General features: G+C 37.0%; 1 protein-coding gene and 1 long non-coding RNA gene across 2 annotated transcripts; one reads left to right on the top strand and one right to left on the bottom strand.

Annotated features, from left to right (window-relative positions):
- Positions 1-5,283: 5,283 nt before the first annotated feature.
- Positions 5,284-7,736, top strand: LOC145777764 (uncharacterized). The gene is made up of 4 exons (XR_014290354.1): positions 5,284-5,414; positions 6,429-6,451; positions 6,926-7,019; positions 7,359-7,736. It is a non-coding gene; the product is annotated as an uncharacterized LOC145777764 (long non-coding RNA).
- A 2,833-nt stretch (positions 7,737-10,569) lies between these two features.
- Positions 10,570-23,165, bottom strand: LOC145777559 (uncharacterized). Its single transcript, XM_082588973.1, has 8 exons — positions 22,991-23,165; positions 22,171-22,333; positions 21,531-21,649; positions 20,441-20,558; positions 15,732-15,869; positions 15,332-15,460; positions 14,183-14,285; positions 10,570-11,725 (listed from the first exon to the last, which is right to left on the bottom strand). The coding sequence occupies exons 1-8, from the start codon at positions 23,149-23,151 to the stop codon at positions 11,568-11,570; spliced, it is 1,089 nt and encodes a 362-aa protein (XP_082445099.1). The 5' UTR covers positions 23,152-23,165; the 3' UTR covers positions 10,570-11,567.
- Positions 23,166-23,206: the final 41 nt, after the last annotated feature.

Genomic DNA, 23,206 nt, shown 5'->3' with positions numbered 1-23,206 from the left:
CTTATCTATTGGTTCAATTGTTAGTTTGTTTGAACTAGACTACTAGAGCTTTAGGGAGTCTTCTACCGACTGCCGAGACAAGCCTCTCGGCTGCATGGCCTAGTGGTGAAAGCCTTGGTACAGGCAAATGGGCGCCGGTTCGACACCGCTCAAGAGCATAAAGCTGTGTATTAGGCAAGAAACGTAATGGCATTCTTTCATAAAGATGGACACGAAGATTGGATTCTTTGCCTTCTCCCCACTTAATCCAAATCGTTAACCAGCACAGGCGTAAGCCTGGATGCAAGAAAAATTTCCTTCATAACTTGTTTTTTTGTTTAGCTCCAAGATTTGTGTACAACCCTCTGCTTAGTAAATGGAAACGGGGATTTTATTTTCCCCACAACTTGTGGAAGCCTCAGCGGAATAGCAAGAAGTATGTGGTCTGCAAATATAAAGAATAGATCTCACACGTAAAAAACTTAAAACAGTTTACTGCAGCAAACTTTTCGAAAACCAAAGCGTTTTCATCTTCAGTTCCAAAATGTATTTCGAAGTGACGACACAAAGCAAATTTGTTTTGCAACAGTTGCATACAAGCAACTAAAATCAAACCTGTGCAGGATTTTGTTGCATTTTCTAATACGAAAATTTCATTCTGTTGAATATTACACCAAAGTAATACAGTGCCAGCACAATGACTTATGTTTCATTGAAACAAAAGGATATCTTTGCGCTTTAGTAGAAAAATGACGTCGCAATATTTATGGTTTTGCAGTTGTATGCATAATTGTTACTCAGTTCAAATAAAATTATTATAGCGCTGAAGACAAATGCAAATGACAACTTCTTGGAATTATCTTTTATTACAACAATGTAGTCTAATCAGGATTCCAAAATTTTAAAAATAAGCCCGAGCCAATATTTTGAAAAAACGTCAAAGCTCAAACACTGCTAACAATAAATTGCATTTTATAACCACGTTCTTATTCAATTCAATATTTAACAAGTTGTTATATTACAGGGGTGTGTAGATTCTGCAGAGTGACAGCAGACTGCCAGTTGAGCGGAACCCAATTCTTTCAACGCGCACCCGATACCGACCCAGTCCTGCCCTTTGCTTGCAACAACTGAACAAGAAGAATGCCAAAGGCAAAACCAAGTTTCTGTCGAATCATACGAAGACAAATTTTGCATTGAATTCTGTATGAAAATATTAAGCTGCTAACAAAACAGTAGTATTGCCCCCTAATGTATCGTATCCTGAAAAGTATGTTTTGTGCATGAAGCGTATTTGCCTAAAAGTTTCATTGAAACAAAATTTTATAAAGCCAGTAGCGGATATTCATAAACAATTTTTGGAAACCCAACAGTTTCGTTAAAGTAAAACTTTATGTTAGACAACGGCTAATGCAAAAATGGAGCTCCGAAGCGGCATAACTACAACTTCTTAATTATGCAATCTGATTGGATGGCTCTCAAAACATTTTCAAAATTGCTTTTGCTGTTCTGGTTGTTTTTTCTCATTTTTATCTCCAATATTATAATGTAATAATGCTTCCAATCGTTTAATACAAGCACAGTTTATATTTGAACTGTTGTTTACGACCACCTTAAATCAGATCGGTTTAAAAACTTTTTATCGCTGGTTTGGTTGGCGTCCGTGTCCGCCAAAGACTGGAAACGTGCCTTTCATAATGCAGTAACGGATCCATTAACTTATTATCCAGAGGGTACTTGATCACTTGCCACCCCTACTCCCTCACAGTTTTTTTTTATAGATTTGCTGGTGTGACAGTGGTAAGTTGCCTATTGTGTTTTTTGACGATACCTGTTGCAATGTGGAATAATAATTTTCCGTTGCTAAGAAAATCAGGAATGCTTGCAATGGTATCTTAACCGCTGAGGAATCACCGAACTATCGCTTCAACAAACGCTTCTTGAAAGAAAAAGTTTTGATATTTGTAAAATGCAATACGGAAAGAAAATATTCAAAAGTCGTTGTAGAAATGTTGAACGTCACAAACGTCTTGACGTTGGGCGTACAACGTCATAATCGCTACATCGCTCCTTCAATTCTACAAGTTTGCACGAAAAAGTCGCGCAATATAACATTTTGAACATTCCATTTACTCTTTTTATGACGTCATAAATACAAATTCATATAGGCTACTGGTAAGATCACTCGAGTTCTCAGGGACATTTTGTTGTGTTTTCTAACCGGCAATTAAATAAACTTATTTGACATACAGTAAGTTTTACAAGTCGGTTGCTTGGCAGAGTGGTGAGAGCTTTGGTAAGGCACTCAGCAGGGTGCCTGTTCGACACCGCTCAAGAGCGTGTGGCTGTGTCTTTGAAGACATGCCTGAAGGTGGACAAGAAGATTGGCTTCCTTGTCTTTTTGTCCACTTAATTCAAATCTTCAACCACCGGGCGTAAGTCCGAGTACGACCACGACCAATAAGCGTTGCGAAAGTCTGTTGATTGCATGTAAAAATGCGGCGATAAACGCGACATTAAACAACTAAAAAGTCACGCCTAAATTATGACGCTTGATGAAACACCATGGCAGCAGGGAAATACCAGTGCGTTTAAAAGTCATAAACTGAATCATACGAAAGAATACATCACTACGTTTAGAATGTGATTTATGACAACTACAAATGGAAGAAGTGAGAAGAATAAATAATAAAAAAAACTCAAATTCTCCATGCATCACTGCACAGTTTGCAATGGACAATTTTTCATCAAGCGAAACAAGTTTTCTTTTACATTAATTCAATAACGGCAGTCGTTGAAATGTCGTCAACTAGAAGGGACAAGTTTGTAAAGGTGACTGAAAAGTACTTCACTTCACAAGGTGCACGTAGTGCAGGAAGCAATCAAAGTTTATTTTTCAGTTGATGACCATATTAAATGCGTTTGCAGGAAGGAAATCAAACAAGTAGTCAACAGATTGGCCACTTTTGCTTCAACTCACTTTGGAGTTTCCAAAAGAAACAAACCTAAAGCCTACGGTCGGTTTCCGGGCTACGACGGAGCGTAAAACGTGGTTGAATCAAAACTGGAACTGTATTTTCCGTCACGCACAATTCCAAGTTTAGTTTCTCTGATGGTCATATTTTCCTGGTGATTTTAGTTTCTTTGTGTAAAGGTTGTCATGCATGCGTGCTGCTGGGCGCTAAAAGCTTCTCATCAAGTGTAAATACCAACAAAAATCAAGTAAATAACAAGACATGTTTTTCTGGTGCAAACTACGCTAAACTATCATAAGAGTGGAGGTGTCACACACCTCCTCACCTCACACATCTTGTGATAGTTTAGCTTAGTTTGCACCAGAAGAACATGTCTTGTTATTCAACTAAATGTCTGGTCGTCATCGTTGTCTTGTGAGCCTCTGGGGCCGAGGGTCTATCCTTTTACCACCCCAGATTCACGATTTTCCCGGACTACACTGGAAGGCTACTAGGGAGCAGCCAGTCTTTGGTTTCATCATTCATGACACGAAGACCTTCCACTCGGTTAGGTGGCTTGAAAATGGAGCAGTCATTGATGATGTAGTCTGCAGTCTATTCCTGGGCACCACATTCACAGGAAGAGGAAGAGGCCATTCCCCATTGGTGCATGGTTGAGCGGAAAAGCTCGACGCCTGTATGAAGACGGTTGGGGCACACTAATGCCTGATGAACAGCCTCATCCAATTTTAAAAACAAAGTGAATTAAAACGACATCAGCTAATGCAGCACGACGTGATCTAAGCAAAAAATCAATTTTGTGGCGATATTTAGGTTCAAATAATTTTTGAGTTTGCTTGCAACTGGAATTTAGTGTTATTGTTATATTGTTAATTAGAAGATAAGTTAAGTGTTAAGTATCTTGTTATTTAACTAAATGCCTGGTGAACAGCCTTACTCAATTTTTAAACAAAGTGCATTAAAACAACGTAAGCTAACGTCACACCACGTTGCTCATGCAAAAAATATCAACTTTTGGAGAGATAGTCAGGCTCAAATAATAATTTTTGAGTTCGCTTGCAACTGGGTTTGTGGATTACTGTGGAATAAAAATCGTGTTAGAAGTATTTTTAATATTTACGGTGTTTCTATGAGCTACCCCATTCAAGATGTTTAAATATGACAAAATAAGGTGTCGAGAATTTTTCAACCCGAAGATGAATATTTCCTTCGTCAATCGATGTCTGCTTTTTCATAAACATAACGTAAAGAGTCGATAAAATGCCAACACAAAGAAACCTTTAAGAGTAGGCTAGCTTACTATGCATTGAAAATCTTCTTCTGTGACAACGGAAAAAAAAGGCGTGAAAAAAATCAAAGAAATGAAAATAGCAAAATTTCAATAAGTCCACAACAATTATTATAATCAATGATATTGTATTTACTACTTTGTTGATCAGAATAGCTTGATTGAAAATATACACAAAACAACTTACAGACTTATAGTTGTACTTGCAAGCCTGGTGAAGCATAAGATGAATGCAAAAAACAAAGAAGAGGCCAGGGACGGATCCAGCAAGTAGCTGGGGGAGGAGGAATTCAACAAACACAATGATGTGTAGGTCTACATTTAATTCGAACTTGCAAAATACACAGGGAATATAGTTCCTTTTCTGTGTTTCAGAGGGAGGGAGCGATCGTTCCCAATCGCTTCCCTCTGGATCCGCCAATGTTAAGGCTGTGATGAATCGCAAAAACCTACTCCTGCACAAATACCCCGAAGTATCCAATACTATTTGCAATTACGAGAAGGGTATACTGTATGATATATTTAGTCAACCTAGGGATGGTAGAAGAAGTTATTCCACTGTCCCTAAGTCAACCTATCGAACAAGTAATAAACTTAAATCAATAAAAGCTGCGGCAGTTGAACTTTTCTTGAGTTGCTTTGGAGAATTTTCAAAGTATTATGAGTATGTTGCATGCGGAAAGGATTAAGGAAAACTGGCCCATGTTGTATCAGCATGTTCCCAGATAGCAAAATCAGTAATTTTTACTTTGCTTCAACGTCTGCAGACGCTCGTAGTTGAACATAATAAAATCAAAAAGAAAACAAAAAATAAATTCCACTAAGCTTTTCCTTTCAACGTTTGACTAATCACACACATTTCTAGACCTCATAATGGATTGATTTCACTCAACAATGATGTCATAATACCGGAAGAAAGGAGTTCTCTTCCATGTGCTCCAAAGCGAGTAACCTTTAGAAATAGTTTTAATAAAAAAACTTCCCCTCGTTAAATTTAGTATAAAAGCAAGAAACATTTATAATCTTTTCATTCTCAAACTTGTGCTAACAAAAAGTGTGGTTACTACTAGAAAACTAGAAAGTGTCTTTCTACAACTGATACAACCTGGTTGATATGAAGGTCGTTATTGTTCTGTTCATTGTCATGTGTGCTTGCGCCATGGTACTTTCAGGTGAGAAATTATCTTTGATTTTTTTTTTCTTGAAATGACTGCATAGAACAGGGGTTCTCAATAGTGGCCCTCGGCCTCCCAAGGGGGCCACAGAGCGTTCTCAGGGGGGCCACGATAAAGGAGGTAAAGGTGGCATCAAGAGCCGAAATGATATTTCAAGCTTTTGATTGTCTCTCCATGATGCATATCCATTACTGAGCAAAAAGGCGTCAGAGATGTATGTTCAATGTTCTACCACCTTTGCGAAACTGGGTTTTCAGACTTGGCAACCATTAAAACGAAAGCACGGAATCGTCTCGCTGTGCGCAGTGACATTCGTCTTGCTGTATCAAAGACTGAACCGAATATAAAAGGCTTGCTAAAACAAAATCAGGCGCAAGTTTTGCACTGAGGTATAAATCATTTAATCACTCGTCAACTGTTTTAATTGATTTTGTTTCGTTGGTTGTTCTTTAAACAAATACATTTTTATTTCACTCAAGAGGGCTACGGTCTTTTAGAGCCACAGTCTGGGGGGGCCATGACTCAGGAAAGGTTGAGAACCACTGACATAGAAAGTCAGTGCTTTGCTCACAGCTGTAACATCTTGACAATTTTGTGGAAGTAACATGAACCCATGTGGCTTGTTGCAGTCCGCAGTGGAACCCCAGCAGCAACTCGACCAATACAAGGGCCAAAGTCCTGTGGTCGTTTCAACTGTGTGTTCGTGTACTTGAGACTTTCTTCCAATAAAGAAAGTTGGCAAAACAAATTTTACTTTTTTACTTTCTGTTTCACCTGAAAAACCAAAGTCTTGCGCAAGACTAGTAAAACCGCGCTAAACAATAAATAAACTTTTTCAGCTCACTTAGAAATCGTAGAAATATTGTCATTTACACAAAGTTTTAAGTTGTTGTTGTTGTTGTTGTGTTACATCGCGCAAAATTGATTACAATTTTTTTAAGATAGAATAAAATTAGCAAAGATTTAATCTCTTTCTTGCTTTATTAATTTTTTTAATTTTTTCTTCCACAGAGAACACATCAAAAAAATCTCGAGTGAGTACAAACTTATGTAGACCTCATATACTTTCGTGTTCAGAAAGTTGCCAGTCATTTTTGCATCATCAAAAACATTACAAAGATAAATTGTCGAGTGTTCTAGAAGTGTTGTGCAATGATTTGATTCAGTATTTGTATCACCCACAATTTTGAATCGATTTTATAACAACACCCCAAACAGCAAATCTGTCATTTTTCATTGATTCAGACTTGCAGACGTTGAATCAACGTAAAAATGACGGATTTTGTTGTCTGGGAGGGACTTGCTTTAAAACTTTATAGCAATTTTGTGGACCCCTTAACTTCCAATAATGAATGAAAATCATTATTTTTATAAACTTTCTCTTAAAATAACGTAACGCAATTTTATGCTAATTTTCACATGTGGTCTAAAGTTTAAAAGCGATAAGAAAATAAAATGTGATGAATTGAACTGAAAACAATTTAATTCTCGATTCAACTTTTCTCTAGATTCGACGCCAATGTGACAATTTCTGCAGAAAACGGAAGGATGGAAGCTTTGCTGCTTCAAAGTGTGGATCACTCTCGAGGAAATCTTGGCAACGTAAGTCAATGACGTCACAAATCTCATTGTCTAGTTGCCTAAAAATCGAATCGTTCTCGAATTTTTCTGCTGCAACTCAGTTTATTTTTACTTTTATGTTTAAAGTTGAACTATGAAGAAGCTTGTTATTTTTTTACTGAATTTACCTAACCAATCATGTTTTCAATCGTCGTCACTCGTTGACGTAATTGGTCACTTGTAAAGTTCTTTATAAATAAATTACAGACAGAGTCAGTTCAGATAAACTAAATAAGCAGCAATAGTTTGTATCAAAGTCACTAAAGAAATATTTAATAATAAGCAATTTTTTTAATTTAACTTTCAACCATATTCATTTAGATGCTTGCATCCGCTGTCGCTACGTGCGTCGGTGCAGATTGTCCAAGCAGAGATACGCAGTTTTTGGGGATTAGTGATGTGAGGGACAAATTTATAAAAAGCAAAGCGACCTCAAACTTGGTGTGACAATGGAACTTTTCTAAATGTGATAAAACAATGAGCTTTGATTGTATTTGTTTGTTGCATTATTCGACAACATTTGTTATTGTTTCTCATCATAGAATTGAGGTTATTTCTTTTTCATCTCTCTCTGGTAACAAAACTCGCCAAATGATTTTTGGTGTCACTTAGACTTTGTTTATTTATGTTTCTCAACACTTTGAGAATAATAAGCTGTGTCATGTTTTACCAAACGTGAATAAAGAACATATCTTAGCAGATTGTTGCTACTTGTAACTGGTTCTATCTTTTCTAACGTTGGAAATATGAAAACTGAGTGCCTAAATTAGCTACCAACTTGCAGCCTATAAGTTAGCAGCCTATAGTTACCAACTTGCAAAATCTTCCAGTGTAGTCCGGGAACATCGTGAATCTGGGGTGGTAAAAGGATAGACCCTCCGCCCCAGACGCTCACAAGACGACGACGACGAGCCTATAAGTGTTTACATTTAAACACTTTAAAAGTATAAAAGCTTGATGGAACATTAATAGCTGGCGGAAGTGTTCAGGACTCATACATAAAGTTTTGTTACACAGCAAAACAATTGTGGTGGTCCCAATTTGTGCGCAACACAATTGAGTGAACACGTTTGGCAACACTGCTGATGTACGATAACAGTTATAATAAGTTATTGCCCTTTATTAGATTTTTTTGTCGTATTCAAGCTCACAACCAGCAGTTGAAGATTTAGATTAAGTAGACAGGAAGGCAAGGAAGCCAATCTTCGTGACCACCTTCTGGCATGTCATTAGGTGTCTTGCCAAAGACACAGGCACGTGCTCTTGAGTGGTGTCGAACGGCGCCCTTACAAGTGCAGTAACAGGGCTCTCACCACTCAGCTATGCAGTCGAATTCGATATTTAAATTGACAAGCGCAATAGCTATAAATTATTTTCTTGTGTTCTTCTTTATCAATGGTGTCCTAGTTTGTTTTTAAAGGGTAGTGTTTACCTGTTTCAGATCCCTTGATAAAGTCAGTTGTTTTGACTGACAAAACGTCGGAAATAAAACCTGGTTGTGCTCTTTAGTCTGCTGTTTCCAGAAGAACGCAAGAAAATATTTTATAATTAGTTACTTCAAGAACAGTCTCGTTTTATATCAAGCGCAATAGTTGACGTAGCAAGCGGTCGAAACAAAACTTAGTTTGTAGCCTAATTGGAGTCAGGGATAACACCATGTAACATAATTTCGCAAAATTTTTAGTTGCGGAAAAATTTTTATGTATTGTGTTCTGTTACTTCAAACTAATCACCAAAATAGCAAAACAAATTCTGAAGTCTCCTTACTTTTGATAAAATGTCACTTTTTTTTACTGTTAGTTTTACTCAGAGATTTTCTGTATCAACCAGCATAGTTTTCTGTTAAACGTGTAAGCATGCAAACACAAAGAAATATTATGCAAATATGAGCCATATATGCATCATGCAGAGATGAAAACACTTCAAAAGTGGTCACATTTGTGTGACTTGCGTCTATACACTGAGAAATCTTCTCGTGTTGCGGACCATTACACCCCCCATTTCATGCTGCAAATCCACCGCCCTAGATATTCTCTTTCCATATAAGATGAAACCTTTCACCATCTTTTCCGCTTCCACCAATCACCCATAGGGATCAACACAATCAAGATGGGAGTGCAGGAAATGCATTTTTATGGACATGAAGCACACCATTTTTCATATTCTTTCATCACATTGTTTCCAAAAGGTGATAATAATTATTGTTTCGTTGAGCCTATTACCAAAATTCTGAATTTATGTCTGTATTAGGTATGTTGAATTCGTCATGAGAGACTTTTTCTATATCTTGAGACACTACCTGTCTTATGCAGCTTTTTTGCTCGAGGGTTTGAGAATCGGCAACTCAGCTGCTGACTGCTATGCGAAACAGGTGCAATAGAACATAATATGGAAGAATATGCAATGTCATGTCGGTTTTTTGTTTTTCTAAACCGTTAAGCTGTCAACCATATAGCAACAACGGTCTTCTGTATGGTTTTGGGGTTCTCTCCAGACTCTTGAAATAGCAAATACTGTAGTATCAAATGTCGTTTTCCCTTAGTCAGCTATCTAAATTGGACCGATGTGTTCTGCAGATCACATAAGGTGCACAGCTTTTAACTTGGTCACTAATTTCCATACCAAAATACATTTCATAAGTATAAAAGCTTTGGTTCTAGCTTTGTTTCATTGCACTTGCACATTTCGCTTGTTGGTCTGATATGGTTAGTTGGTTACTGATATAGATAGACCACAGACATAGCAAAAAGTTTCAAAACAATCAGTAGAAAGTTTACATTCACGTGATGATTCAATTCCCAACTTATCTGCAATTTAGGCTGGAGCTTTTTACAGAACACTGTAAGAAACAACGAATGATTGAAACGTTTTAAGTTCTATATTTTCTGATTACATTGATAGTGAATTAAAACAATTTGAAATTTTTGTAGCCTACTTGCTCTATTCCGCGACTATATGACCAAACAAAGATCATTGTTATGATACAAGCTACAGTTATGAAGCTAAAATGATAGCCACTATGGCATCACACTATCCCGACCTTATAAGGAATTAGAATAAGAGCTTGAGAAACAGGGTACTAAAAGTTCAAAAACCTTAAATAAATATTTTTTAAACGACACTTGTGGAAAAAATTGCTAGAAGCATGTTTTAATGAGCAATATGTTTCAAAAAATACCAAAAACTTGACACAACTAATTTTTTGTTACATGGTGTAATGCAAGTTTATATGCCTTTGTTGGGTGAAGCTTGTGAATAATTAAGCATGACTACTAACGTTGTTGGAAACGACTTCTCGTGGGGTGAAAGCAAATATATTGAAATTTTTAAATAAAAATTTTATTTTGAAACAAAACTAAACGAATTGGAGCAAAAGAATATATTTTCCAAAATTTTTGATACCAATTTTTGTATGAAAACATATAAAAAATCTTTGAACTAGTTATGACTAGTTATAATCAATCAATTGATTATATCCTCAAATCCTCAGACTAGTTATAAGAACCTTTACCTTTGGACTGAGATAGCCTCTTTGGAAATTTGGCAACTGGTACAGTAGAGCGAAAACGTGTTTTTTTTATTCTTTGACAAGATCAGTAATAGGCTATACTGTATTTTTCGGCAGACGATTGTTGCAAGAATCGCGAGAGATAGACACCTTGTTTCGCCCACTAGACTGGGCTCATCAGTATCGTACCACCAATTATTCTGCATGATTATTTAGCAATGTATTCCACGCCAGCTTTGTAACTCTATAGCATTAGCAATCGACTAAGGGACGTAGCGGGTTGGGAGAGTAATCGCCTCCCTTCTAATTTTATTTGCCTCCCCTAAAAATGTGTTATTAATTTAGTTCTAGATTGCAACGTTTGACATTGCATTACATGATGAATGACGTTTTATAAATGCTTGACTGCATTCAGTAGCTATATATATAAACAAACAATTTTTTTCAAACATATATTTTCCCCTCCCAAACAATTGTTTTTACCCCCTTAAGATTTCCTTTTTTACTGCGTCACTGTAATATCTGGTCAGTGTTCCAACTACAAACACAAGACGTGATGGCAATGCATTCAAATTTGCTTTCATGTCGCCTCGCGCGATGCCCAACATTGAAAAAACAAACATACAAGTGACATGACTGTCTGCTACAGAAAAGAACATCGCAAATAAGTAAGAACGCGCATAAACGATCTATTGCTATTGATCTATGCTTGAAGGTGGACACGAAGATTGGCTTCCTTGCTTTCCCGTCCACTTAATCTAAATCTTCAACCACCGGGTGTAAGCCTGGATACGACAAACAAAAAAAACGATCTATTCATCCTATTTTGCCCACTATGCATCTGAACATTACAGGCTCAATGTTTTTTTTTGCGCCTATTTTTTCAGATTTGTTAAAAAATAAAATTTTTACAATTTTTCAGTAAAAACTTGTTTTAAAAAATGCTTGTTGAGGTGTTATTGCTGCAAAATGTCACATTCTGCCGCTTCAACTTTCATTGAAACTTTTATCAACTGCGGAAATCAGAAAGTTGTGGAACGACTGGCGGTCCCAAACGGAGAAGGACAGAATCGAAGCGACGGAGTGTTCCTTCGAAATCCGTATTTTCCGTTGTATCCATCCATTGGTTTCATATCCGTCATAAACTGATCATGTCCATCGACAAGCTCTCTTGAGTAACCTGGTAGGTAAATTTATAGTTTATAATAATTCATATAATACAAATTAGTTTCATAGAAAAACAACACTATATGTTAACGTTGTACAGCATTGTATATAATACTTACAAGATTCCAGTTTATATGTAATATTTTTACATAACGTACCATTGGTTGAAACTTGGACTCCATGCAAAAAACCACAAAGGTATCGAAACTTTGTTGAGATAAAGTTTTTAGATAAAATGCAACAAATATTCTACCTTTGCCCCAAAATAACTGAAGAAGTTGTAGCTCAAATCAAAACTCTCTTGATTTATTTTTGCGCAACTTGAATTTTTTTTTTTTTTTTTTATATAGCTACTTTTAGCTACTGAATGCAGTTTTTTGAACAATATCATTAAAAGACCACACAAGTTCTTTTTCGTGATGTCACAAGGAAAAACGAGTTAAAAAGACTACTTTTTGTGGAAACAAAGCGAGAACGTGGGTCACTTTTCTCAATAGTCTTGAGAATCACCTTCAATACAACTAACTTATTTAATTACAGTGGATTGAGAGTTTTTTTACTAGAATAGGCTTAGGGCTACCATATGTCCTCTTTTAAGAGGATTTGTCCTCTTTTTTGAAGAAAAGTAAATTGTCCTCCGAGGACACCCAAAAATGCTCAAATGTCCTCTTTTTTTAATTTTCAGTTTTCTTGCTCATATTTTCAACAGGATTTCATTGTTATGTGACTTTTTCGCAATTTTCAACCATTTCTGTACCAATGCAAGATGCTGATTTATAGATTTTCAAAAAAACATTGACGTACTATTTGATCTGCTGTTATAAACAATCTTAGACGTTCATTGAAACATACTACATTGCTTTACGATGCACCTAACCAAATAGCTTAGTGGTCAGCGATCAGTGCGAGTGGAACTGCAAAATCCACTTGTGAGGAAATTTCCTCATTTGAGGAGATCTGATCAACAAACTTATGAAAATGAAAAAATGGAACAAAATAAAAAAAAATGGAGTAAATCACAAAGAAATTAAACATTAAAAAACGCAAAAAACTTACAAAAGATTTTGACATATTTACATTTTAAGCTTCTCACACTTTTACAATAAATTGTTGTTTTACCCAGATCTATTTGTATTGATTCAGCGGTTGAAGAGTTGTAGTTGTAGACGTTGCTGATTACCAACTTAATAGTTTGGCTAATTTGTCAAGTGAAGCAAATCGAAAAAAATTTCCAATGTGCACTGTGCATAGGCTAAAATAAATATTTCAAAATAAATATTTTTAAAATAAATCGTGGCATGGATGCTTAGCCTACAACTTATGTGGGTGCAAACATAGAGTGAATTTAATTATGATGCAGTCACAATAGTAACTTACAAGGAAGATAACAGCCGTTTAGTTGAGACTGTCCTTAACTCCTTATCATCTCATTAACAGCTGCGTACATTATACAACTTCAATATTCAATTATATTTCATGCAAATAGTTTTATGATTTCGAGCTGATCCTTTTTTTTTCTGAAAAAAGTTAAGGCATGGCTACTTGCACGGTCCTGCAGATACTGCCTGATTTGTCACATTTTTATTACATTATCACATCACATTTTTATTTTGTTACACAAATCTAACAAATCGGCTTGCGAAAAACAAATTTGTCTGGGTTTTTGTGTCTGTTTTTTGCTGCAACTTTTGCTGTATGTGTCTATACTGTAATTATCCAAAAGGATGTAAAAAATTCTTCATACGTAACATTCTACCTGTTTTTTACTCGCTGGCGAAATGTGTCCCCTTTTTAGGCGATGAAAATATGGTAGGCCTAAATAGGCTACATTGGATCTTTGAACTCAGTTCATGTAAGGAAGGTGTGTTGGCAAGCTGTTAAAGATATCACAGAACTACAATTAACCGGTTTGTAAAATCATTTTAGTAGTTGACCAAATTACTGTTTAACCCAGCTGGCAAAAACCTTTATTTTATACATTGATCCATGGCCACCTGGAGATGCGGCCTGATTTGTCACATTTTGCAGGTTTTGGTTACAGCTACTGCTAGTGCTTGACTGACATTTTTTGAAATGTTTTTACTTTTTGCGGTTTCCTAATGACAAAAAACTTTTTTGTTGTCTTGGGGAAGCAGTAGCAAATGAGAAAAAGTAAGTTGAAAAACGCAAAATCAGACTGTTATTGAAAATTAACAGTCTGACTAAAATTTACAAAATCAAATTTCTTTGTTTTTCAACATGTGAGGATGTTAAAACCTATTGTGTCATCTGGGGAAAAGAATAAAGAAAGCATAAAAATCTAATTGAAAAAAAAAATTATTTAAACGTTCGCCCAAAGTTAGAAAAACCTGGAAATTTCTGCAAAATGTGACAAATCAGGCCGTATCTTTAGGTGGCCATGATTGATCCTACATTAATGAACATCGTATCTTTGCATAAAATTGATTTTATTACTTAGGTATAGACTGACCTGCTCCAGACCTGTTCCGTCTTGATAAATAATCATGACCGATTCCTATAAAGTGAAACCGATCCACATACTTCCCCTGAATGGATTCGCTCCGTTTCTTGACCTTCAATTGAATAGCGCGATGAATGACCAAGTTGAAAAAACTCAAGGGCTTAGATCACGGCAAAAAAACTATTACCCAAACAGCAAAATTAATCATTTTTCATTGATTTATCGACTGCAGACGTTAAATCAATGTAAAAATGACGGATTTGGCGATCTGGTTATCAATTCCCTCGGTTTGTTTGATTGTTGAACTTTAAAACAAAGTTTTCTCAGTCCTAAAATAGATTCCAAACGATCAATGAGATAAGGGCAGTCCATTCTGCAAACGCGCACCACGTTCCGTTTCAGGTCTGTTTTTGCGTCTCGTGGAGGCACGTTTTTGCTACTGTTTTACGTCGTCATCATCATCATCAAGAGGTGATAATTATAGCGCATCGGGTGAGGCGTTCGCTTTCTAATCATGCAATCTTGGTTCGACTCCCGGCTTAAGCTGGTTGTTGACAAACACCCCTCCCCCCTACCAGGGTGTAATTAATTGGGTCGGCGTAGTTGTTGCAGGAAAAAAAGAAACTGGCCACCCTCCACCCTACTCCTGTTAGTGCCGAAGGCTTAGTATAATGACATCCTTATCTTCTCATTCCCCGATGCTTGGATCAAGTGTGGGACTCACTTTTACTTTTACCACCATCATCATCATCATTATTATTATTGCTATCATGGCAATGACAAATAATGTCAACGATGATGTGTGGTGTTTTAACTGGGCCTGGCCTTGGGTCTGGGCGCAGTTCAGACTCGATAATATTATCAACTATTGCGCTATACTAGCGGAATTACCTTATTGCTTTACGTAAATAATGTTACAGCTGACAATTACGACACGGTGGCCAGTTGATGTAAGACTTTCTTTGAAAAACCTTTTGGATCTAACGTTTTACCGCATTGAATTTCGTTTCCTATTCCGACTAATCAAAAACCGTATACTTTAATAGCAACACAACAAAACAGATTTAGCTCATATTAAGAATAAAGTTATAGCAATAACTACTTGATAGTTTTGTAAAACAACAATAGGGGCCAACACAACTTTGAAAATGTTAATACCTGTCCAGTCTTGTGAAGTGTTTCATTCAACCCTTTGTACCCAAAATAGTTCTGCACATGTTGGTCGTAATGGGAGTTGTATGGAGGTATTGCTGCGCCAAGTTTAGGTTGCACCCTCCCATAGTCCACCTAAATACATAGATGACTCTTCATGAACCCTTTGCACCTTTACATTGGTTGATTTACATACTGTACATTAATACATTGACTTAACGTCTGTAGACGTTGAATCAATGTAAAAAGGACTTATTTTCTGGCCAGAGATTAAATGTTCTCACCACTGGACTGTTCTATTGGCAGAGACTTTACAATAACAAATAACATCACAAATTTGAAGACTACAAGCTATAAGCATATGTAACATGTTTGTTTGTTGAGTAACCTTAATATTGATCCTTACTTGAATAGAGCTAAGGGCAATTCCATCCAAGACAAACCCTTTCTCTTTCGCAAGTTTTTCTGTTTTTGTTTGAGGAGGGGGAACCGTTTTGGGGCGATACAATTTCTTGCGTGCGGGGTGATCATGTTTTGACTCACACTGAAAAACAAACCACTTTCTACAAAAACATTGAGAAACAAGAAAATTAAATAAAAATTTATTGATGAGAACGAAATTGATCTGTTAGATCGACTCGAATCGAAATCAAGACCCAAGACCTAAAAGCTTTATTATTTAATGAAAGCTCGTTTTGATATATCTCATATTGAGCCCTAGCCAGCCATTTAGTAATCGGCAGCAGTGGCCGAGTGGTTAGTGCGTTGGGCTCGCAGTCTAGAGCCTACACGTTCGACTCCAGCCAGCCGCACTCGCTGTTGTTTCTCTGGGCAAGAAACTTTACGATAATTGCCTCTACCTAGTGATCGATTTCGAGTAATGGGTAGTACCAAATTTACGTCATAAGTAGAGTAGACCAGTGCTACTCAAACTTTTTTATGCCGTGTACCGGCTGAGCACCTTCCATCACTTGGCGTCCCGGTCAATTTGCGAAAAAAAGACAAGAGCAAAGTCATTATTACTTTTGTACCAAATAGGCCTACACAAAAAAAACACAAGTAAAAAAACACTTTTATTAATGGTCTAGCGAATTTTGATGCGAAGTGTGCGCTTGCTTATTTGCAACCAGCTTATCCAATTGCGGTTAAATGGAAGACAATGCTACTCGAAAAGGAGCATGGATATCCAACGCGTTTCTGTGTTTTCCCTTTAAACAGCTCATGGTAGAAAAGCCGGCTTCAAATAGATATGTAGAAGGGAATGGAAGCAGTGTTTTAATAGCCATGGTAGGCTACACAGTCTCGGATATTCTGCTTTTATTTTGAGCCAGAAGCTTGCAAGGGAGTTAGATTCAAAAGGTTTTCGCAAACCTTCATCAGCAGACAGTGCCGGATTAATCATTAGGCAAAGTAGGCACGTGCCTACAGGCCAGTCAATAATCCAGGCTACTTTAAAATCAGTAAAAATTTAGTCATGTTTTCAAAATAATTATTTTCTAAACTTATAAGTATTTATCGTTATAGCTCTGTTTTTCCAGATGAATTAAAGGCTGCAAAAATCGTTAAAAAAAGACGAATTGAAAAAAGTTTCCACTTCCTTTTTGATGTTTTTAAAAATTCGCATTTCCGTTGAGTGACGCAAAGAAACAAACGTGACGTTGTGGCAGCAGCATTTATACATTTGAAAGTCGGCGAGCACCAATCACCAAAGCGGCAGAAGCATGTCAGTGATGGAGCTGCTACAGATGATATGGAAGGAATGTCGGGCCAGCAAAAATTTTAAATCAACACGTTTTATGTGATCATCGACCAACTGAAGAGTGCACTACAGAAACGTATCGATGTATATTCCATGGTGCTGCAGAGGTTTGGGGTTTTGAGTGAGTACGACTCCATGTCTGATAAAGACATCGATGTTGCTGTTGCAGGTCTGGGGGGAACGCTCGTTTTCACAACTGAAACGAATTAAAGACGTTAAACGATCAACAATGTGTCAACAACGTCTTGGTACACTGGCACTTTTGTGTATTGAAACCGATCTACTCCGTAAGATTGACCTCCAAAAACTAGTTAACGCGTTTTCAATCTCAAAAACGCGCAAAGGTGTTATTTAGTTAGGCATATAACCAAGTTTTTGCACGGTACCCTGTGTTATAGTTGCAACAACGATCTTTGTGACAATGATTTAGCAACACTGATAATTCTGATTTTTTAGTTGGCAACCCTGCTTTTCGGGCCACTTATAAAATGTGCCTACAGGCCAGCAGACCCTTAATCCGGCATTGTCAGCAGATAGATCCAATAATTTATCTTTTAAATCGACACTTATATTTACTCTTCTACGTTTACAGTTGATGCAAATGGATTTCGAATCCATTCATTTCCTCTTCGTGAATCTTTTTGTTCCGGCAAATAATGTTGAATACGTTCCACCAAATTTGACAAATGTTCTGTGGCAGTATCTTGAACACATTTTACGTCCAAATTGTCTCCAGCATCGTCAATAACAGTAGCTTACTTAGGAAACATGTCGTAACAATTGTTCGAGACTCGAATCTTCCATGCTTTCAGCTTTCGTTGCATGCCGTCAATTTTATCTGCTGTTGCAAAAAGTGAAGCATTTTTCCCTTGCATTTAAGGCCATTTATAACAACGAAAATGTCAGTTACGTAAGCTTGCAAAGCAAGCCATTGTTCATCTAGAAATAGCTTCGCCCAATCTGGCTTTCTGTCACGCAAAAATACTGCCAATTCGTTTCGGAGCTCATATACGCGTGATAAAACTTTTCCCCTCGACCCCCAACGCACACTAGAATGAAATAATAGTTGCCTGTGATCTGCTTGCATATCGTCGCATAAAAGGGCAAATAGTCTAGAATTAACTGCACTTCCTTTGATATAATTAACAATTTTTAGTCGTCATAGTAGCGGGCCACCAAACAGTCTATAGCTGGGAAAGCAGATTGAACAATGAACATTATCGTTGCCTAAAAATTATTATATAGACGTTCTGATCAACATAAAACAAATTACTCAATTTTCAATTTCTCCTAACTGACCGCGTACCAGCAGCCAAGTGCTCGCGTACCAGCACCGGTACGCGTACCGGCGTTTGAGTAGCACTGGAGTAGACAACCAGAAACAGACATTGCCGTCGGCTGCAGCGTGGGTCAGGTGTACGTCGGAAGGCGTACACCGATGCATAGCGCTCAAGTCCGCTTTCCCGCATGCAGGATAAAGATATGAAAAACAAACAAGGGCGACAGTGGCGTACGCAAAGGGGGGAGGGGAGTGGGAACTAACGAAGTTTCCAATTGTCGAAAAGTTGTTGTCTGTCAATTATTCCATTCATCATGTGCCGCAGAATGGTGACCTTCCCTTGATAGGCGTCGCTCATGTTTGCTTGAAGAAAATTGCAAGTCTTCAAAGTAACTGATTTAAACATCGGTCTATGTGTGATAATAAGATCACATGCAACAAATTCTAAAACAGTAACGCAAGACTTCAGGAGAAGCAGTCTCTCGCTGCTTTATTGTAAGGCTACTATATGTCCTCTTTTAAGAGGATTTGTCTTCTTTTTTTAAGAAAAATGAACTGTCCTCCGAGGACACTCAAAAAGGCTCAAATGTCCTTTTTTTGGCATTTTGAATTTTCTTGCTTATATTTTTATCAGGATTTTGTTGTTTAATGACTTTTTGGCAACGGCTTGTAGGCTATTTCATTTCGAAAAATTTCTGCATCAATGCAGCATGAACATTCATTGATTCTGCAAGAAATTTGCACATCCTGTGGAACTGTTGTTGTACGTTCATTGTAACATATTAATCGCTGGTGATCTGTCATCAGTGGTGATCGAGTGCGACCAGTGTTGTGAGTCAACTTGTAAGAATTTTTTTTTATTTTCAAAAATCTGAACAACAAATCTATAAAGAAAGGAAAGTTGTGATAAATTAGCAAAATTGAGAAATCAAATAATAAGTATATCACGAGGAAATGAGACCTTGGAAAATATGACCTAAATACAAAGAAATGCAAAGGATTTATCGTATTTATATTTTAAGGTCACACTTTCACAAAATGCAGTTTCACAGTGGCAATCAATCTCCAAATAAAATTGCTGTGTTGTTATTGTTATTATGTTGATTTCTAAAGGTGTGTTGTTAATTGCCGTTATCAAGAGAACGACAACGAACTCGCCTACTTTTTTCTACACTGCATTACAGCTGAAAGTCAAGTACAGAAGCTATGAATACCATTTTCAAAGTCTTTGGTATGGAACGGTTAAGATGCATTCCAACAACCTGTTGCATACCAAAGGAAAAATTGTTGGTCTGTTACGAGGTGCCACACACTATTTTTATCTTCTGTAGGGTGCGGTAAAACTAAAAAGGTTGGGAACCACTGTCATAGGTGATAAAACTTTCACGTTTCAACATATAGTCTGAACAAAGTCATGCCTTCCCGTGCCTATTGTGTCGACAACTGCCTCACAATAGAGCACGCATATGACAAAAGGTCGACGGCAAAAGTCTGTAGTCGTTTATGAAAACAACTGCATTGTTAGAAGCTCAAAAGATTAGCGATGTTGTCCTTGTCAAAGACTGCTTCATGCTACGGCGCGAGATTTGAGATTATGGCGGCGACGCGTGAGAGTGATTTGTAGCGTGAGAAGTTTGAACGATCACTGTTTTACATCAGGAGATGTTAAATTGAGTTTTTGAAACCATTAATTTATAAACTACAGAGGTTCAACAAAATGGGCTACATATACTCATGGGCTACATAGACTCGGATGAAAACGTTTTTACTGTTATATTGGTCTTCACATTTTCATTAAAACTTTTCGAGAATTGTATGGCTATAAGTATCATTTAACTCTAACCAAATGGAAATTTCTTATTTTCAAACGCTTGAATAGTTTGAAGTGCAAACAATTCACGCAGAGTCCATCAACAACCACTAGCCTCTTTTTTGCATTATGACAAATTGTTTAATATCAATTATTATAATATCTTCTTCTTGAAGAAAAAGATTATATATTATTTCTTATAATTAACAAACTACAAACATTTAAAGCGAGTGGGTTACCTTGTTGAGAACATAACTTGATACCTACCGTTCGCATATTGTAAGCTAATTTCATTGTTTCTTTTTGCTCATTTGTATCTGGAAGAGAGACATTTCTTTGGGGTGATACGCTTCCAGCTCTACGGTATCGCCTTACAAACATGGCCCTGTCAATTAAACGTCATAATTTACATTAAAAATGTTAATACAATATAAAATGTTACCCTCGAATGCAATTTAAACTGTCAGTAGATATTGGGTATAAGTTTGTTTTAACATTTCATCAACCACATACATCATACATCTTCAAAGAGCTAAATCATTTTTTTTTCTGTTTTGTAGGTATTTCAGTTCATTATCAGTCGATATTTTACAACGTGTTGTTAAATGTTTCAAACGCGTTCAGCATCAGTTAGGTAAGTTGATCTGTTTTGTGTCAGCGCATCACATAAAAAAAGAAATGTCAGTTCAATTCCTAAACGTTGTTAATCCTGGTAGAACTTAATTAACTATTAATAGCAATTCAATGTTGATTGATTGATTGAATCTTTATCCTCGGACTGGGAAAGCTTCTTGCAGAGCTTAATCCTGGCAGTTTCGCATACTTGTAGAGGCTTTGAATCACTGACGCAGGCACGGTCACCGAGATTGACAGAGTGAAGTTTCCGATTGTTGAAGTCTTGTTGCTGTGGAATTATTCCATCCATTAGATGCCGCTGAATGGAGAGCAGTCCTTAACGTGCGTTGCTCAAGCGCACACCCCGAGAGTCGAACCAGCGCCGCTTGATCTTGAAGCTTCTTCGTTCCAGAAGTGACGCGCTAACCAAAATAGTAATTAACCACAGATTAGCCCCTGAAGACGTCAGTCGTGTCTGGTTGACGAAACGTCGGAATAAAGCAGATTATCACCTCATACATCTTGTGATTGTTTAGCTTAATTTACACCAAAAGAACGTATATCATGTTATTTAACCAGTGATTAGTTCACTTATTTAACTTCCAACCCTCTCTAATATCGAGAAAAAGAAGTAGATGTTGCAAATCATCAGCTTTTACTTTACTACCCAAAGATTTTATTGCTGTCCCTCATTCATGATAGATAAGTAACTTATTATAGATAACGTCACTGCACGTCATACCTTCCGACATGACGTGGCGCTGTCGGATAGGATAGAAGCAGTGGGCGTCGAGGTCCATGAAACCCAATTTTATCGCTTGGGTTAGTAAAGCAGGCCCCACTTTGGTCAAGCATAGTTTTCTGTAAAATTATTGCCGGATTAAATTAATTGTTGATTCTAAGTGGACGAGGAGGTATGTGATATGCGATTCTTCGCAAGAATTTTTTCTTTTTTCTGCACAAGTATGTTAGAGACAGAAAACCACATAAGCAAAAGGCTTTGACCATGTTCTAGCCGGTAATCTCTGTGTTGTGTGTATTGGAGACGTGATAGCTGCGATTATACAGTTATATTTTACTCATTGTTAAAGTTTTAAATGCCGAATTTCGTGCACATTGGTACGTCACCAATTCAGCGCACTTTAAGCGGAGTTCAATTTTTTTCTAATCAAACCGGCATTATTCTGTAACAGCCAACATAGCTAGGAAAGTCCGGAAATAATTATTGTAGCATTGGTCCAGAGTTAAACTGGAAGTTAGAGACCAACCGACTTTTGATTCCGAAGTTTAAACACTTGCAACTTCGGCAATCTTCGGTGTTCGGAAAACTTCGGTCACAAAATCTGGACTTCGGATCAAGCTTTTGTTTGTCACAAACTCACCGTCAACGTATTCATGACTCTTGGCGAAAGGACATAAGTTTGCTGATGACCGTCCAGTCTTGCGTCATAATCTGATGTCCGTTGTGATAATCTGCTGCTGCGTGGGGTTTTCATGCGTGGGGACAATGACCGTGGGGTCATCACAGCGGTCGCCATTGTTTGCCTGCAAATAAAACAATTAACAGAATATGTCAAAAGTTGAAATCAAAAAGCGCTTGACGCGATTACGCAAATAATCGATAATAGATTTTTATCATTATCCAGCAAAAAGATACTGCTTGCTGTTTTGTACTCTGACTATCCGCATGATAAAAAAAAATTGTTTGACCATCAATTTGTAAGCTTGTTGTAGTCCTAGATTTTCTTTGAAAGAATTAAGCCTGCCGATGGAGTAATCTTCCAAGGGTGATGATGAGTAAATGCTTTTGTACGTTTATTTGTAATGCAATTTTGGACATTTTTCAAAATCAGTGCATTCACATATTCCTTAAGAATTTTGTGAAGGTGTTTTTACTTTTCACGAACCCTTAAGGGTGTTGTAAACCCAAGGTAGAGCCCACTGCTTTGGGTCCACGTATGGTAACTTTGTTACAGTAATTGGTGTAATTGAACCCTTTCAGTCTTCGAGTAACTATTGAAAAACTGAAATTTTTTACTGATCTTACCGAATAATTTTAACACATTGTGCAAAATCCAAAAAATGTACGAAATTTTACAGAAAATATCTGACCAGAAGAACTACTTCACAATTTACTCAGTAATATTTCAAGCAACTGCTTCCTTTTTAGACATAGTGTATACAAATTATTTCTTTACTTACTCTTCTGGCTTGATTATTCGAACAACTTTCTTAATTGCAGAACTTTTTTTGTCGTTCAAGGTTGTTGAACTTTCACAGTTGGTTAGCTCTGTCTTCAAACCCTCTTCATCTATCGCGTTCGACGGAAAATGTCTGAATAATTGAAAGGGTCTTCCAGTCATTGTAACTGCGTCTGTCATTGCGGGCATTTAAATTGAAACCTAACACCACTCTACG

This window comes from Aplidium turbinatum, chromosome 9, assembly GCF_918807975.1.
Source record: "Aplidium turbinatum chromosome 9, kaAplTurb1.1, whole genome shotgun sequence".
NCBI classification, from domain to species: Eukaryota; Metazoa; Chordata; class Ascidiacea; order Aplousobranchia; family Polyclinidae; genus Aplidium; species Aplidium turbinatum.
The sequence above is the reverse complement of the archived record's forward strand: the minus strand, read 5'-3'. Positions and strand labels throughout refer to the sequence as shown.

Bases quoted from the DNA above. Each gene is read 5' to 3' on its own strand.
- LOC145777559 (XM_082588973.1), bottom strand. From the start codon at position 23,151: ATGACTGGAAGACCCTTTCAATTATTCAGACATTTTCCGTCGAACGCG. The intron at 22,334-22,990 runs GTAAGTAAAGAA...TTTTATTTGCAG, and splicing joins CGAATAATCAAGCCAGAAGA to GCAAACAATGGCGACCGCTG. The intron at 14,286-15,331 runs GTATTAACATTT...ATTCAATTGAAG, and splicing joins CACTTCACAAGACTGGACAG to GTCAAGAAACGGAGCGAATC.